The sequence below is a fragment of the Mesoplodon bidens genome, assembly GCF_964165515.1.
Source record: "Mesoplodon bidens genome assembly, chromosome: 1".
In the NCBI taxonomy this organism is placed as follows: domain Eukaryota; kingdom Metazoa; phylum Chordata; class Mammalia; order Artiodactyla; family Ziphiidae; genus Mesoplodon; species Mesoplodon bidens.
Window position 1 is genome coordinate 16,735,008 of NC_138176.1, and position 16,770 is coordinate 16,751,777.

A 16,770-nucleotide genomic window follows, 5' to 3' on the forward strand; every position below is an offset into this window, starting at 1 on the left:
CCCAATTAGGTTGTTACAGAGTATTGAGCAGAGTTCCCTGTGCTATACAGTAGGTCCTCGTTGGCTGTCCATTTTAAATCTAGCAGTGTGGACATGTCAACCCCAAACTCCCAGACAATCCCTCCCCCACCTCCCTTCCCCCTCATGACCATAAGTTCGTTCTCTAAGTCTGTGAGTCTTCAACTTAGTAACTTTATTCGCTTGGGTCTTTTTTTTTTTTTTTTTTTTTTTGCGGTACGCGGGCCTCTCACTGTTGTGGCCTCTCCCGTTGCGGAGCACAGGCTCCGGACACGCAGGCTCAGCGGCCATGGCTCACGGGCCTAGCTGCTCCGCGGCATGTGGGATCTTCCCGCACCGGGGCACGAACCCGTGTCCCCTGCATCGGCTGGCGGACTGTCAACCACTGCGCCACCAGGGAAGCCCCGCTTGGGTCTTTTTAAGTCCCTCTTCAAGTTCTTCTGCCCATTCCCACATTTGAACATACCCTTATATGAACATATAAGACTTACATATAGGCCTTAGCCATAAATTACATAGATTGTCTATCTAGGCGTAAAAAAATCATATAGGCAGACATTTGATTCTTATAAGAACAGAGCTTTTGATTGGATATAAGTGTTTTGCTTCGTTCTTTGGTACTGGTACCATCTAAGAAAGTGCTTTACACTCCTATAAAGTGAGGCATTAACCCAGGAACAGAAAATGACACTGAATTCGTGCCTTCATTAGTTTAAAAGTGAAGACTTTTTTGCAGTTAATTAAAAGGTTAAAAGTTAAAGAAAAACTTGTGGATTTGTAATGTAACTTTCAATCTTTCTGCTAGTTAGATTGATCTCCTGTGTCTGTTGGATCAACAAAAAATTCAGTGAGTTTTGCTTCTGGTTATAGGCGATCTGGTTTGACTTTATTGCCCTCATCTGAGTTGCTGGGTTGTTTTGATGTTATATAAGCATGGCTTATGGCTTATATTTCTGAAATTAAATGCAGCTGTTGCTAAGCACACAGGCATTACTTTTAACGGATAATGATACAATTTAAAAACAAAAACAAAAACCACCACCCAGTCAAGAACAGTCTCTTTCATCAAGACACTCTTGTGCCCAATTAGTGGTCTGTGTGGTCTAGGATTATGACTGTTATAGAACAAGTTCAGGTCAGATGTGGAAAACTCCCCTGGAGTTTGAACTGTCACGATTCACTTGGGCACAGGGCCACTCTCAGAAGTTCTATCTAATAGGACTCTGGCTGCTTTCCATTTCCTTTATTCTTAACCATGCATTGTCTTTCCAGGTTCTACCGTTTGGCATCCCGACTGTAAGCAATCCACCAAGACTGAGGAAAAACTGCGGGTAAGGAAGGCAATAGTGCCATGATGCCAGGTGTACTTGCTGGGCACTGTGTTTGTAGTCACTAATTTTGGGGACTGGAGTTTGGGTGAAAGTACCTTTTTATAACTTTTTTTTTTCCCTCTATAGCAGACTAAGTAGAAAGCCCATTTGGCCAAAAAAGGAGGTTCCCTCCTACCTTACATCAATGGTGGTTTTTGTTCCAAATGCTTGTGTTGGACAAAATAAGCCTTGCCTCATAAGTCAGGTTCTTAGGAAAGCATTCAACGGAAAAGTCAAACCTTACAGATGTGAAAAAATGTTTCATCAAGTTCTAGGTCCAACATATGGTGACCTCATCACTGGGCTTTTTCTGTACTTTGTCCATAATATCACTCCAACCCAAACTCTGAGGCCATTGCTCAGCTCTTTCTATGTTTGATTGGCCTCTCAAATCCAAATTCACCGAGTGGCCTCCATCTCCAAAAGCTGATGATTTGTCCGATTAAACCTTTGGGGAAAATCATGATGAGCCCAGACGTGTCAATGTAAACGGGTATTCTTGATTGTTTTTATAACTTAAACCTTAGGTAGCATCAAAATGTTTTTGTAACTCCCTAGAACATGGACCACTCGGGCAAGAGGATAGATTCTCTTTATCTCTCACTTCTTTTATCTTTCTTTCCTTTTTTTTTTTTTAATCTCTCACTTCTAAAGCCTTCCCCTGGTCTTACTCAATTCTCAGATCACCTCCAGGTGACAATATTTTATCTGTTTAAAAAGCAAAGAGATGTACACAGTTGCAAGGCCATGATCATAATCTGTATCTTACTCAGATGCCCCCAGTTTTTCACTTGGGCTGTGAAGTATTTTTCAGAGCAATAATCAGACTGGACCCCAGTCTACACTCCCTCAGTTTAGCTACCTTAGTGGTACCCTTGGAAAAACTGGAGGTTGACTAGGCCACCTGGTGCCTCACGGAAAAGAATGGCCTGAATTTGTTTTGAAAGCCAGACTCTAGAAGACTCTAGAATGTGGTATCATTTCTTCTTGATCTGCCATTAGCAGACATAAGGAACAATGTATGTAATCCCCAGCAGCTGCATAGCTGCTGCATCGATGTGGCCTGATCACTAATGTGTCACTTGTGAAGGGGTGACTTGGCTTCAGAGAAATGATTATCAGTGAGACCCATTTTTTTTTTGGCCTGCCACCCTGGGAATGACAGCTCTTATTTTCATTTTCCAGTATCTTTCCTTTATTCTCAGTGAAGCCCAGGTCTGCCCAGGAGCTTTATTTCCTTTACTTTTTTTTCTGCTTCAGCTGGCACCTGTAAGATCAGATGGAGATATTTTGCCATTTGCATAACTTGTCCCTTGTCTGTGACCCTGAGTAAAAGCAATTGTCTTAGAATTCAGTTAATGTAATCAGACTTTAAGTGTAGGGGGAAAAATCACTTTTTCTCAAAATAATTGAATAAAGACCAGACAAACTGGAGAGGAATTTGTCCACCAATATCAGGATGATTTGGTCCCTGTTTCAACATAGAGTTTCAGCTTGAGCATGTGTACCTAGCCCTCCCATCTATCAATCAGTCAGGTGCACGCTGGAACAGTCACCAGACTCTGGGATTTTTGAGGACCCATGGATGCTTTGAAAGCAGGTTATCATTATAAAATACTAGAACATTAAAGATACTACTTACTGTCACTTTTATCATAAGAATTTAAAATTCACAGCATAGCTTGTGGATGCTGCCCAAAAACCACCCAAGTAGCTAGTGGTCGGCACTGTCTTTACAGTGTTGCTTCAGTTTCTTGAATAATCATTTTTACTTCATCCCTGATGAAGTGTTTTGGGAGATGAAGAGAGGAATACTAATGTGGCCAGACTGAATGGAATGTGTCTTTCCTCTATAAGGATTGCTTGAATTTGCAGATTGTGTTACTAAAATGATTTAAAAAAAATCAACACTCTTGATCGCATCTTGATGGAACTCTATGGATAAGATTATGAAAACAACTAGTGAGATACTTCCACTCATTCTGGCCAAGAGGACCTGTTGTTTTTTCTTCCTTCAGTGAAACTTTCCAGAGACTTCCAAAGCTCTTCTCCTAAAGCCAACATTTACCACTTGGGAGGTCAGTCCAGCCCTCAGCTCACTCACCCAGAAAGAAGGAGGATGATGCACCTCCGAGGAAAGGGGTTCTGTTGTGGCCCAAGTGGGGTACCGGCTGACGCTGGTGGGATTTCAAAGAGGCTAGATTTTTGAAGAAGGAATAAACCTTGTGCTCTCTTAAGGGTGTGTCTCCAGATGACAGTCTTGAGCCAGGATTTCCAGGCCTTTTGCTGGGTGTCACATCAGTGCGGTTACTATAGCAAAATGAAAATGTTTTAAGAATCTTTTGGCAGCCCCACCGAGTAATCCACGTTCTTGGTACTTAAAGAATTTGTGGGACTTTTGTAATAACAGATTCTTAAGAACATCTCTCAGTGGCTTCATTGGCTTCTCGCTCTTCATATATCAGAATATTTAAGCCAGAATAAATGGAAAGGAACGAAGGTGGGTTGGAACATAGGTAAACATACTGTAACTTGAGGACCAGTTAGGGAATTCCCTGGAGATCCAGTTGTTAGGACTCCGTGCTTTCACTGCCAAGCGTGTAGTTTCAATCCCTAGTCGGAGAACTGGATTCTGCAAGCTGCGTGGCGCAGCCAAAAAAAAAAAAGAAAGAAAGAAAGAAAAAGACCAGTTACCACGCTTTTAAACATGGACCCCAAACACACACACACACACACACACACACATACACACACACACAACACTGAAGTGATGTCACTTGTCACTTATCAAATTAGTTTTCCTGAAGGTTTTCTTCTGTTTTTGATAGTGTTTCTGAATTGAAGCTATTTCATTTTTCATTCTTCCCTTTTTCATGTTTCATGGCAGCCACGAAACATCCGTCGTTCTCCATCTGATTTCTTTTATCCCAAAAGTCTGATTCGACGCACAGGATGGTCCCCGTCTCTGCAGGTTGGCGCTGTATCTGGGCTGAGGCTGGGAGCCACTGTCCTGGGCCCCAGGCTTCTGTCGCTTTTCCTCCCCTTGCTGCTTTCCCCATATAACTTCCTGGCTCCTGCAGAGGCAGATGCTTTTTCTCACCCCACGGAGTGCATCTCACATTCTGATTCCAGCTGTTTTCTTCTCTGGACAATGTTTTCATTTAGAGCAGTGACTAAAGCATTGTCTTCAGTACACCGAGCACATTGGAAGCTACCCTTTTGGTCCTGTGCTCACACATTTGTTCATTGATCAAATATTTGCTAAGTACCCAGGTATAGTAAGGAAGAAAAGACAGGTAAATAATTATTAAAAGATCTAGAAACGTCTCACAGGATATGGATCATAAAGATCAAGGAAGTTCAGATGAGGGAAGGGGGTCAAGGGGCACTTCCTAGGAGAAGTGGTCTTTGAGTTGAGTTACGGAGGTTGAATGGGATTTGAACATGTAGAGATGATGAGAAAGGGGTGGGCCTGGTGAAGAGAACAGCAGGAGAGTGGAGCTGGGGAAATGCAGTGCTTCGGGAGGGAGAGGTTTGGCTCCAGGAAGGAGTAGCGAAGTGGGAAAGGAAACAAATAAGACCAGGCACCAGCTCTGCAAGAGGCTGGGGGATTGACATACACTTTCATTGGCTCTCCCTAAGAATCCCCGTGAAGTAGCTATCCTGATTCCCATCTTACAGATGGAGAGACTGAGACCCATCATAGTTAACTAACTTGCCCAGAGTTATCCCAGCGGTAAGTGGAAGAGCTGGGATTGGAACCCAGGTCTCTCTGAGCCTATAACTCATGTTCCTACAAAGGGAGAGTGAGAGAGAAACCTGGGAAGGCAAAAAGAGGACAACATGAAATACTGGCGAAGTTTGATAGTGTATAAGGAGGAGATGGTGTTTAAGGGCAGCGCCACCTGCCCAGAGCATTCTACAGGAACAGGGAAGGTACTCAGCCTGCTCTCCAGATGAGCAGCAAGGCAGGGGCGTATGTTCCCTGCACACACTTGACCTTCTTTCAGGGTCTCTTAGAATCAGTTTTGAAACCTTGGCCTGTTAAATTACGAGTGACTTTCCACAATCCTATCTTTGTCCAGACGAAACCCATTTGACAACTCAGGGTTGCAACGCAGCTCTTGAGTCCAGGCTTTGTGCCTGTGCCTGTTTTCTGTGCCAGCCCAGGAGAGTTTGGGTTTGGATCTACTTTTATTAAAACATCACCTTCTGGGCTTCCCTGGTGGTGCAGTGGTTGAGAGTCCGCCTGCCGATGCAGGGGACACGGGTTCGTGCCCCGGTCCGGGAGGATCCCGCATGCCGCGGAGCGGCTGGGCCCATGAGCCATGGCCGCTGAGCCTGCGCGTCCGAAGCCTGTGCTCCGCAACAGGAGAGGCTACAACACTGAGAGGCCCACATACCGCAAAAAAAAAAAAAAACCCAAAAACAAAAAAACTTCACCTTCTTTCTTTAAATGATTTGAAAAGTAGTTAGAAGTACAGAGTTTCAGAGTAGAAAGAAACGTTTTAGATATCAACCTGCTAAATTTCTTCATCTACAGAATGAAGTCAGCCCAAGGCTATGCAGGTCATAAACAGCAAGACTTAACTGCAGACTCCAGGCCTCGAGTGCATTGTGTTGGCCCATGATGCTGGGTTACATCCAACATGTATGTGTCATACAATCTTCATCTATCTTAAAGCTTTAGCTCCAGTGGCAGGGTTTCACGTACAGCAAACGTATAGTGTCATGAATCCAGAGGAAGAGCCAAAGATGGTCCCCACTGCAAGTGAGTGCTCAGAATTAGTACCTACTTGGCAAGAAGTTGCTTTTTCAACAGCTTTTAGGATTTTCCCTGAAAGTATACTTTATAACTCAAATAGTGTTTTATGTTGGTAGCCTAAGGCTATCGCCAAGGGATTCATTTTCATAACTTGAAGAAGAATACCATCAACTGTGGGAATTTTTGGTCTTCTCCAGACCGTTAAGTTTAAGAGACATGGAGCATCTTGAGAAGTGGTGGGGAGAGAGGAGAGGGTGGGGCAGGGGTCTGTCTTGAAAAAGCCTTCTCTCTTCCTATCCTGTTGTTCAAAAGGGACATCTGATTCCCATTATTCAGCCTTAAAATATCAATGAGGTCAACTGTAGCCCCATCACAGAAAGGTATAAACAGCTTGGGACCTGGCAGAGAGAACAGGGTATTTGACAAGGTCTTCACCCATTGACCATTGAAGAACAGCTCACGAGAACATTCGAGAAGCCTGAAAACGCCAAAGCAGTTCTCAAGCCACCCAGATATTTTGATCTTTTAAATATTGTGGCCTACACAGCAGCTCATTTCACCAGATAATATCAAGCGGCTTTAGTTGTTAGGTAAACTGTACACCTTGCAGGGACATTCAGCATTCCATGCCCCTGAAATAAGCCTTGGTTTATTGGGGAGGAAAGTCATTTTATTATTTATATTCTGAAATCTCCCCTTCTTTCCTCTTGCTGAATTATAGGTAAAGAAAATGGTGAAAATAGAATTACCTGAGAAAAACATATTCTGGTTTTGCTTACTTGGAAGAGTTTTATAGGAATAGCAAATTTTGTCTATAGGTAAAACTTGATACTGAGCATTTATAATTCCTGTTGTAATGCATTATAAACAAAGCACACGATATTCCCAGGACCAAGTTTGTAATATTCTGGAATGGATCACTTGCTTACATTCTAAAAAGGGGCTTCTGTGTTGTGCCTTTGGAGGCTGAAGTATGAATGGCTGCCATCCAAAATGGGCATGAGTTTTTTCTTCTGAAACTAACATTCACTATATTATAACGTATGCACTTGCAAACCCATAATATACCCAACAAATACAATGTGTATATTTCTACAAAGGAACTAATGAGGGGCTCTAAGTATGTCTAGAACAAGGAAATAATGCTGTTATTGTTTTATTAATGTTGCTGCCATACGTACCACTTTGTTCCCAGCTTTCACTCTGTTTGAAAATTTTATTCTTTTTGGTGTGTCTTTACAATTCATCAGAATGGATGGGTGTTAAGATTTATCCTGCAAAGACAGTGGGGACTCCTGGCCATAGTAAAGGCTGATGGCCATTGTGCACCTGGCTCTAGAGAAGGAGGTGTGTGCCCGTGAGTCCCTGCTGCTTCCTCACAAACACAAATTTCTTTTTCCAAAAGGAGTTCCTGGGAATTCCCTGGTGGTCCAGTGGTTAGGGCTCTGTGCTTTTACTGCCTAGGGTGTGGGTTCAGTCCCTGGTCGGGGAACTAAGATCCCACAAGCCATGCAGCACAGCCAAAAATAAAACAAAAAACAAACAAAAACAAAAACAGAACCAAAAGGAGTTCCTTTTTTGACTTAGCAGTGAACGTTCAGTATATGCAGATTTTTAAAAGTATTCCTTCTTCTGCAGCTGTTATCACCACCTTGTCTGGTGAACTTCAGCAAAAACCCAAGGCAGGTACTGTCAGCCTTAGCAGCACTTCGTATAAGGTGTCCATCACCTTATATCGGTAGTTGTCCCGTAGGTGTTTGTATGATCTCTCTGATCTGGGTGCCAGTTGCCTGTAGTTCTCTCCCTTCTTAGAGCATGGCTTTGGATGAATGCAGATTAGATGAACGTAGTTGTTGCACCCCTGCTTCTGCTGAATGGGGGGGTGGGGAGGGCAGGGGCAGCAGAGGGCTCTCCAGCTCTCCCCTTCTAAGAAGGGACCACGTGTGCATGGTGGCCCGTGATTGGAAATAATCGGAAAATGTCACTTCTCTAGTTAATCTCCCGGCAAAGCTCTGGTAAGTGTTTTTTAATGGTGAACGTTTGAAGAAGGTTGAGAGCTGGGGTGGAAGCATAAAAAGGTCTCTTCAATGTAATTTTCATTCTGTGACTGTGCCTTCTGCAGGGTAGAACAGGTGGACAAAGTCAAGGCATAAGGGAAAATATCAAGTGAAAGGTAGTTAGAGGGTTTTCTTTAAAGTTTCATGCAGAAAACAAAAAGACTTGCATTTTCAAGCACCTGCTATTAGTGATCAAATGCCATTTTTTTTCTCTTTACTGTTGAAATGAACTACTAGTCAAGTGAGACCTCCCTTTGTTTTATTTTTTTCCTTTGAGGAAAATAAAAAGCCTTTTTGAAATCAAAAGTAAGTATGTGAAGGTGTGCTGGAGAAATGAATGTAGATTTAGACCCCTTCCTCATGAGCGACTGAGTGAGGGCAGCCACATACAGCTACAAGGTTCTTTCTGAAGGATCCTTGCCTCTTGTTATCAAAATAAGGATTAAATGGTTTGCCTAATCTTGTTGGCAAAATACATCGAAAGATCACAGCCAGTCTATAATCCTTCCTATATCTACCTTGCTTTTTCCACCCTTCCCTCTACCTTTTTATTTTCCTCCAAAGATGGCATCAAAAGAAAGAACTGAACTTTTCCAGCTGTGCTTTCAAGTTGTTTTTTTCTGTAAGGCCCAAGGAAAAAGTGATTAAAGGAGAGTAAGTAAATTGCATCTGCTTTAACAGCTTCACCACAGATCCGTGTTGCCTTTTCTCTGTAGAACAGAAGTGGGCATACCTTTGGGGATACAAATTTGAAATGATGTTCATTTATAATATTGGCAAGAGGGTATCCATCATAGCTGTCATAGGGAATTCCAGAAACAAAGGCTGTTGGCCCATTTGGGTTCTTGATTTAATGTGATGAGTCACTGTTGTTAACTTGGATATCTGAATAGGATAACATAGTAATGTAGGTTAAATAATTGGACCTAAGGATCATGTGGAAATATGGATCATCTGTAACTTTGTTACAGTTCAAAGAGGTGACGCTAGAATTAAGTTAATGATAAAGAAGAAACTGTCAGTGGGATTTGAAAGAGGGAAAACATGTCCATAAGTTGTTGCTTTTGAGGTTAAGATGAGTTTGAATTTGACTGTGTGGATATGAGCAGCTGTGTTGGAAGACAGCTCTGTGCCTTTTGAAGATGAAGGCCATCAGAGACCTTCAGCAAGTTATGTATTCATTAGAGGGAAAATACAGCTAGAAGAAGAAAAGGGGTGCATTATTAATAAACAAGACGTTCATTTAAAATTCAGCATGTTTCTTTTCTTTCTTATTCTAAAATACTTCTCTCAAATTACACTGGCATTTAGGTCTTAACATGGATTTTTTTTGTCATATGATATAATATTAGGACTTGGCTTTTTTAAATTAACACTTTAAAACACATAAAAAATAAAATTCAACATGCTTACAAGTCTAGATGTTTAGAATTGAAAGGTAAAATTCTAAATATTTAAGATTCAAACTCCAAAATTAATAGTCCAGTTTTTAGAAGTAATTTTATGATCTTCATAAGGGAGAGAGCTCTAACCTCTGCTGGTTGAACAAATACACTTTGGGAGCCATTAGGGAGTGTGGCCAAAAGCGGGCATCCCTGTGTACCATTTAAGCTTGGAGCACAGTTCAAGAGGCAGCGAACCAGGAACTACACTGGCAGCTCAGACAGGCCTGTGCCACTCTTTGCCATCTGTCATGGAAGGGCATTAGTAACTAGAGCCAAGACGTAAGCAGAAAGTCACCATCTTGGAAGGATATAGATTCACTCCATGGAGTTCTCCAGAAGGGGAAGGACATTTGTCAGCTCCAGGTGGGGCTGCTGCCCATGTGCTGAGACAGTTAACATACGTGAGTTCCAGGGTATGGGAAGGCCTCCAAGGGTGGTAGCTGTGGAGGACTCTAGGGAAGTCTGGTCTGTGGAGCTCACATCTGAAAGGACTATCCTGTCATGAGGAACAAAACAGAGGCAGTGCTGCCCCTCACCATTTGAGATGAACTGGCTAAGAACTCCAGTCTAATGTCAAGTGTCTGGAAAATGCTGGGTCTTTGCCATGTGCTGGGCAAGGTGCTTGAAGCTTTAGATGTCTTGTCTCATTTATCCCTAGGAACTAGGGGTTGTAAGTACCCTCTCCTCCATTCTGAAAGTAGAGAAGTTGAAGCTCAAGGAAGTTAAAAGAAAAAAAAAATGAGAGAAAGGAAAGAGACACTCATGTAATGTCACACAAGTAGGAGAGCCAGTGTGTGCGCCAAGGTATTTGACTCCAAAACCAGCCTTTTAACCCCACTAGAGTATACTCTACAGAAGTATGTTTTATCCCATTATTTCATTTTAAACAGGAAAATAAAGACCATTGTAAGAAAATAGGCAAGCAAGAATAACCTGCAAACAAGATGCCTACGGAAGTAAAGTTTACAGTCAGGTTAGGAGGTCAGAAGGAAGCAAAAGCAAACAGTGGCAAATGCAGTGAAAGAAAGAGCAGATTCTGAACCTCCAAGAGATACTGTAAGCGTTTCTCCAATACTCCAAGTAGCCTGAAGATGCACGGGGCAGAGTGAGCTCTCTAACAAGGGCCAGAGCAGTAGCGGATTTGGTGAACGTTGGCTGACTTCGCAAACTGACTATGAAAATACCGACTATGAAACTCTAAAACCTTTATTTTGGAATCAGAGAATCCAGGACAGTTGTACGCAAATTGGAGGTGACTCTGATCTGAACACCTCTGAAGAATCAAATGGGACTTGACAAGAATTCAGACTGTCGGATAACTTAAAACCTTTAGCCCTACAATATTAACAGGGTAAAATGCTTCAGAGAAAGCCTGTGCCACTCACAGAATACTCTATCCAGTGAAGAAAGAAAGGAGAGAGACTGTGCTGGGACAGGTTGGTTCAGCCAAGAGACCTTTTCCTTCCACGAAGGTCTCCATCCCTGGAAGGGAGCACCCAGGGCCCCTTTCTGACCTGTGCTCACATTCTTCCCCAGCTACGTTCCTATCAGCTTGCACAGTATGCCAGAGAACAAAACGCTTCAGAGCCACCCCCGGGTGCATCATTACAGGAAAGACAGAAAGGATCCCTGGCCCACATTTGACAAAAATTAGGATGAGTAACATGGAAGAGGCCCCAAAGCTCTGTATGCACTTTAGCTATTCACGCAGTGTCCTCACTGCTTTTTTTTTTTTTTTTTTTTTTTTTTTTTTTTTTTTTTTGCTGTATGCGGGCCTCTCACTGTTGTGGCCTCTCCCGTTGCGGAGCACAGGCTCCGGACGCGCAGGCCCAACGGCCATGGCTCACGGGCCCAACCGCTCCGCGGCATGTGGGATCCTCCCAGACCGGGGCACGAACCCGTGTCCCCTGCATCGGCAGGCGGACTCTCAACCACTGCGCCACCAGGGAAGCCCCTCACTGCTTTTAATGAAAACAGACCTTGTTGTCCTAGCAACGCCAGCAACCGAAGATGTTGGACTGTCCTAGGGTGCACCCTCTCCTACCCCACCCTAACACTGAGCTATCGCAGGCTCCTTAGAAGCTTGTAAGTGGCAGCAAAAACATTTTCAGTTAGCAGGCGCTCTTTTCTGCTAGTTCATCTCAATATTTTTCTTTTACTTTGACCTCATTTGTCCCAAAGCCATGTTGATGAGAAATAAACGGCCACACACGCCTTACAACAAGGGCAGAAAATTTAGCGCAGGGATTAAGAGCTTGGGCACTGCCTCTCAAGTGTCTGGTTTCAAATCCTGACCCTTGCCTACCTGTGTGTGGCTTTTCCCTCATCTATAAAATAATGAGATTAGCGGTACCTACTTCCTGGGATTATTGAGAAGATTAAATGAGAGGATGCCTGGGGAGTGCTTAACACAGGGCCTGCTACATAGTAAGTGGGCAATAAACGTTTGCTGCTATTAATATTCTTATGTTGTTACATAAGAGGTTTCATTTTTATATTGAGTTTGGCAAACGTTAGATCCTGGCCACTTGAAGCTGAAGGACTACCCGTAGTTAATGATTATCCCGCAGAGATGGTTATTGGCTCAGCTTTCTGAAGGGGTGGCATCTCTTTTTAAAGGAGGGCTGCACTTGGATGGTGTCACTTCTATATTTTGATTGGGAAATGGGTCCAGGAGTTGGGCTTTTTGAGTAGTGTTATTATGTGAATCCTTTCTTTTTCATTATCCTCAGATTTGAGGATTTTCTCATATGGAGATATGCCTGTTAAGGGAAAATTGTCGCGTGAGGAGGAAAGTGCTTGTATGAGGCAGGTCTGGGGTGGGGGGAGGGGAGCAGGGACGGAAGTGTCGAGCCCGGCACACCTCCACTGTACCCCGTGTGCTTTCTCCTACCCCCTCCACCCTCCTGTCTCAGAGATACCAGGGACACTGGGGAGAGCAACGGACCCCAGCCCTCTAGTGAATTCTTACTGTCAGGGCGAGTCTAATCACTGCCTGCCTCTGGTTGGCCAGGCGGGTTTGCTTTCCTTGTTTCAGATGTGAGTTCCATAGTGATGCAACATCCTTGTTTTTAGGAGGTTTTTTTTTGACTCAGTTAGACTCATATTTGAGGTACCAAAATATCAGCAGAGGGCTTCCCTGGTGGCGCAGTGGTTGAGAGTCCGCCTGCCGATGCAGGGGACACGAGTTCGTGCCCCGGTCCGGGAAGATCCCACATGCCGCGGAGCGGCTGGGCCCGTGAGCCATGGCCGCTGAGCCTGCGTGTCCAGAGCCTGTGCTCCACAACGAGAGAGGCCACAACAGTGAGAGGCCCGCATACCACACACACACAAAAAAAAAATCAGCAGAAACAGTACCAAAGAGGAAAAATCCTATTCCTAACATAGCTCTATAAATTGTCCTCTCCGAGAAATAGCTGCACGGAGGGGAGCAAATCTTCCAAGACCAGGCCTTTGGGTTTCTTTGCAGAGCTTTCCAGAACATACCAAGCAGAGGTGGGGGGCAGTTAATCCCAGCTCATGCCTTTTCCTCCTGCTCCCATCTCACTCTCAGGGTTCTCCAGCCTCTATTACAAAGTCTACTTTCTTATACCTTCCCCAGCAGCCGACCACTAACCTTACCTCAGTGACCTTCCATATGGTAAGGCTCAAAACATGCAACTGACATGAGTCAAGTATCCACAAGCTGAGTATTTGTTTACAAATAATAAATTCTAGCTCATTCCCGCAACAAATATTTATGCCTTCTCTGTACCTCTGTAAAACATCGGGCACATACAGTGGTAAGAAAATTAAACCCTCTGAGGGCAGAGGTCATAACTAAAGGTAGTGAGGGAGATTAACATGATGATGAAACCAACAAATACAGAATTATACATTTTATTCATGAAGAAAAAAACCAAGAATGATACTGTGAGAGGAAATAACAAGGTCACCAACTCTGGAGTGAAAGATCAGGGAAGGCTTCTTTGAGGAGGTGATATTTAAGCCAAGACTGAAGGAGGAAAAGAAATCAACCGAGTAAAATTGGGGATCAGGGCATTTGGGGCAGAGGAAGCAGCAAGGATAAGGACCCTGAGGCAGTGACATGTCCCATGTTCTATGAGTGACAGTGGGTAGTGAGTGATGGGGGGAAGGAAGGCAGGGACAACATCCCAAGGCCCTGGGAGCTGTGATTTCACTCTATGTGGACCCTGAAGCCAAAAGCAGGATAGGGACAATCCAAATTGTATTCTTCAAGGATCTCTCTGGCCACTGGGTGCCAAGTGGATTTGAAGAGGGAGAGAATGAAAGCAGGAAACCCAGAGGAGAGGCCATTGCAGGAGTCCAGACCAGCAGAGGTGGTGACTGGGGCCGGGATTGTGGCCATGGAGACGGAACGTGCTTGAACGTGTCCCCTTGTAGGGGACAAGGAGAAAAAGAAAAGCCCTGAAATGCATTTTCAAGGCTGATTGTACAACTAGTTCTCATTTGCCTTTCTTTCTATGTTCTATTTTCCCATATTCAGAAAAGGTACACCTCTTTCTCATTTTAACCAGCTTAGTCTTTAGGAAAGTGTAGGAACTTAGGCCAGTCTTGATTCTGAAGCCATGGTCTGAAATCTTACAAGTCACTCTTTATTTTACAGCCTACCAGGACTTCTTCCGAAAGCATTTATTCTAGACCAGGCTCCAGTATCCCTGGGTCCCCAGGTCATACTATCTATGTAAGTATCTACTTCTGGAAGAGACACTTCCAGACCAGGGGTGGTAGCAGCTGGTAAGCATGGACTGGATAATCCAAAAGTGAATAATTCAAAATGATTTTTATTTCTGTTATGAGATCCAGTTTTCATTCTTGTAGATCAGCCACCTCAATCCCATTTTCCTCCACATGATCAAGTGTTTATGTGAATGTGACCATCGGTACAGAGTGAACGAGTAGATGACCTGTAAAGTGCAGTGATACGATGCAGGACTTAAAAAATTTTTGTACCTAACTTGCATATAGATATTTGGGGATTAATTATACATTTTATAATGCTGATACTGAGTGTCTTTAAATTCTGCCACAGAGGGCTTTAAATATTTAGTTTATTAAATATGCAGTAATTGTTTTTAGCCACCTGGGAGGATTTTTTTGGCCATCTGTTTGAGCTTTTCCTTCTCTGTAATAAATTTAGGAAATTATCCTGAAGGTTTGCAGGCTTCTCTACTTGATGAATTCTACATAGACTTCTTCCTAAGCTTTTGGTGACTTTTTTGAAAATGTGATTAATATTGGTATAAATGGGCAACTTTATTTTTAAAATTTATTTTATTAAAGTATAGTTGATTTACAGTGTTGTGTTCATTTCTACTGTACGGTAAAGTAATTCAGTTATACATAGATATACATTATTTTTCATATTCTTTGCCATTATGGTTTATCACAGGATATTGAATATAGTTTCCTGTGCTGTACAGTAGGACCTTGTTGTTTATTCATTCTATGTGTAACAGTTTGCATCTGCTAATCCCAAACTCCCAATTCTTCCCGCCCCCAACTGCCCTCCTCCTAGGCAACCACAGGTCTGTTCTCTATGTCTGCGAGTATTAAACAGGCAACTTTATAAAGAGTATGACCGTGCTAAGCAAAGTGTTTTGGGTTTTGTTTATTTTTAAGGTTTTCACTTTTTAAACAAGACATGAGATGCGCTAACCATAGTTCCCCGAAGATGAGACGGCAGAGTGATTTTTTCTTTCTGTTTAACTTCGGCAGGCAAAAGTGGACAATGAAATCCTGGATTACAAGGATTTAGCAGCCATTCCCAAGGTCAAGGCAATTTATGACATTGAACGTCCAGATCTTATTACCTATGAGCCTTTCTACTCTTCGGCCTATGATGACAAACAGGAGAGGCAGAGCCTGGGAGAGGTAATAAATTCCCAGAAGTTGTGAGTGGTACAACTGATTTCTCTTTGGCACATGTATAAAAACTACTGACTGGAATCAAAATAAATCAGAGGGTCCTTCTGGTTGCCCACTGTTTGCAGGCTTCTGTACCAGGTGATCTGAGGTAATCAAAAACCTATCACACCATCCCTGCCCTTGGAGAGGTATGGAGAGGTAGGGAAGCAGACCAACCACAGAAAACGACAGTGCAGGATGAGTAAGCATCAGTACCAGGTTGTAGGATAGCAGAGCCGGCATGCTGGGAAGGAAGCCGAAGTTGTCAGGGGAGACTCTGTGAGCTGGGCAGAGGGAATAAGGGAGGGAGAGTCCTCGGTGGGGGGGGGATGGGGTCTTGGCTTTGGGGCAAACTGAAGTACATTCATGGGATCATGAGGAGAGAGATCACAACCCCTAAATTTTGACAGCTGCAGTTTTCAGCATCATAAGATAGAATGTGCAAGAAAAGACAAAGTAGAGAGAATTGGGCCACGGTATAGGACCGTGGTATGAGCTGGGCTTCTGGAATCAAGTTACCTGGGTTCAACCCAGGAAGTCCACATGCTGGTTGTGTGATTTTGACCATGAGACAACCATTCTGATCCTAGTTTTTTTGTCTGTAAAACAGATAATGACAGAATCTGCCTCATGGGGTGTTAGGATAAAATAAGCTATCTATTAAAGATTAATTATCTATATATCTAGATAATTTATCATCTATTAAAGCTAATCTACATTAACTAATTATTGAAGCAATTAGCAGAGAGCCAGACTCATGGTAAATGTTCAGAAAATGGCAGCTACTACTGTTGTTTTTACCTGTCTTCTTGGGGCTTATTAATACTCTCCCAGGGCTTCCCTGGTGGCGCAGTGGTTGAGAGTCCACCTGCCGACGCAGGGGACACGGGTTCGTGCCCCGGTCCGGGAAGATCCCACATGCCACGGAGTGGCTGGGCCCGTGAGCCATGGCCGCTGAGCCTGCGCGTCCGGAGCCTGTGCTCCGCAACGGGAGAGGACACAGCAGTGAGAGGCCCGCGTACCGCAAAGAAAAAAAAAAAAAAAAAAACAACTCTCCCAACATTAATGGTCCACAGGCTGGAGCACAACCTCAGCACCTGGTCACCCTCCCCTCTCTGTCCCCTAGGTCTCATGGGCTCTGGTCTGTTTCCCCTGGCCTATTCAACTCACTCTAAACATTTCCCCTT

At 43.5% G+C, this 16,770-nt stretch overlaps 1 protein-coding gene across 1 annotated transcript in view; it reads left to right on the forward strand.

Moving 5' to 3' along the window:
* Nucleotides 1-16,770, forward strand: part of ABLIM1 (actin binding LIM protein 1) — a 186,393-nt gene that overhangs the window by 133,609 nt on the left and 36,014 nt on the right. Inside the window, exons 8-11 of the mRNA XM_081228323.1 lie at nt 1,291-1,349; nt 4,276-4,359; nt 14,283-14,360; nt 15,395-15,550. Of these exons, the coding sequence (XP_081084449.1) occupies nt 1,291-1,349; nt 4,276-4,359; nt 14,283-14,360; nt 15,395-15,550 (377 nt within the window). The remainder of the gene's footprint in view (nt 1-1,290; nt 1,350-4,275; nt 4,360-14,282; nt 14,361-15,394; nt 15,551-16,770) is intronic.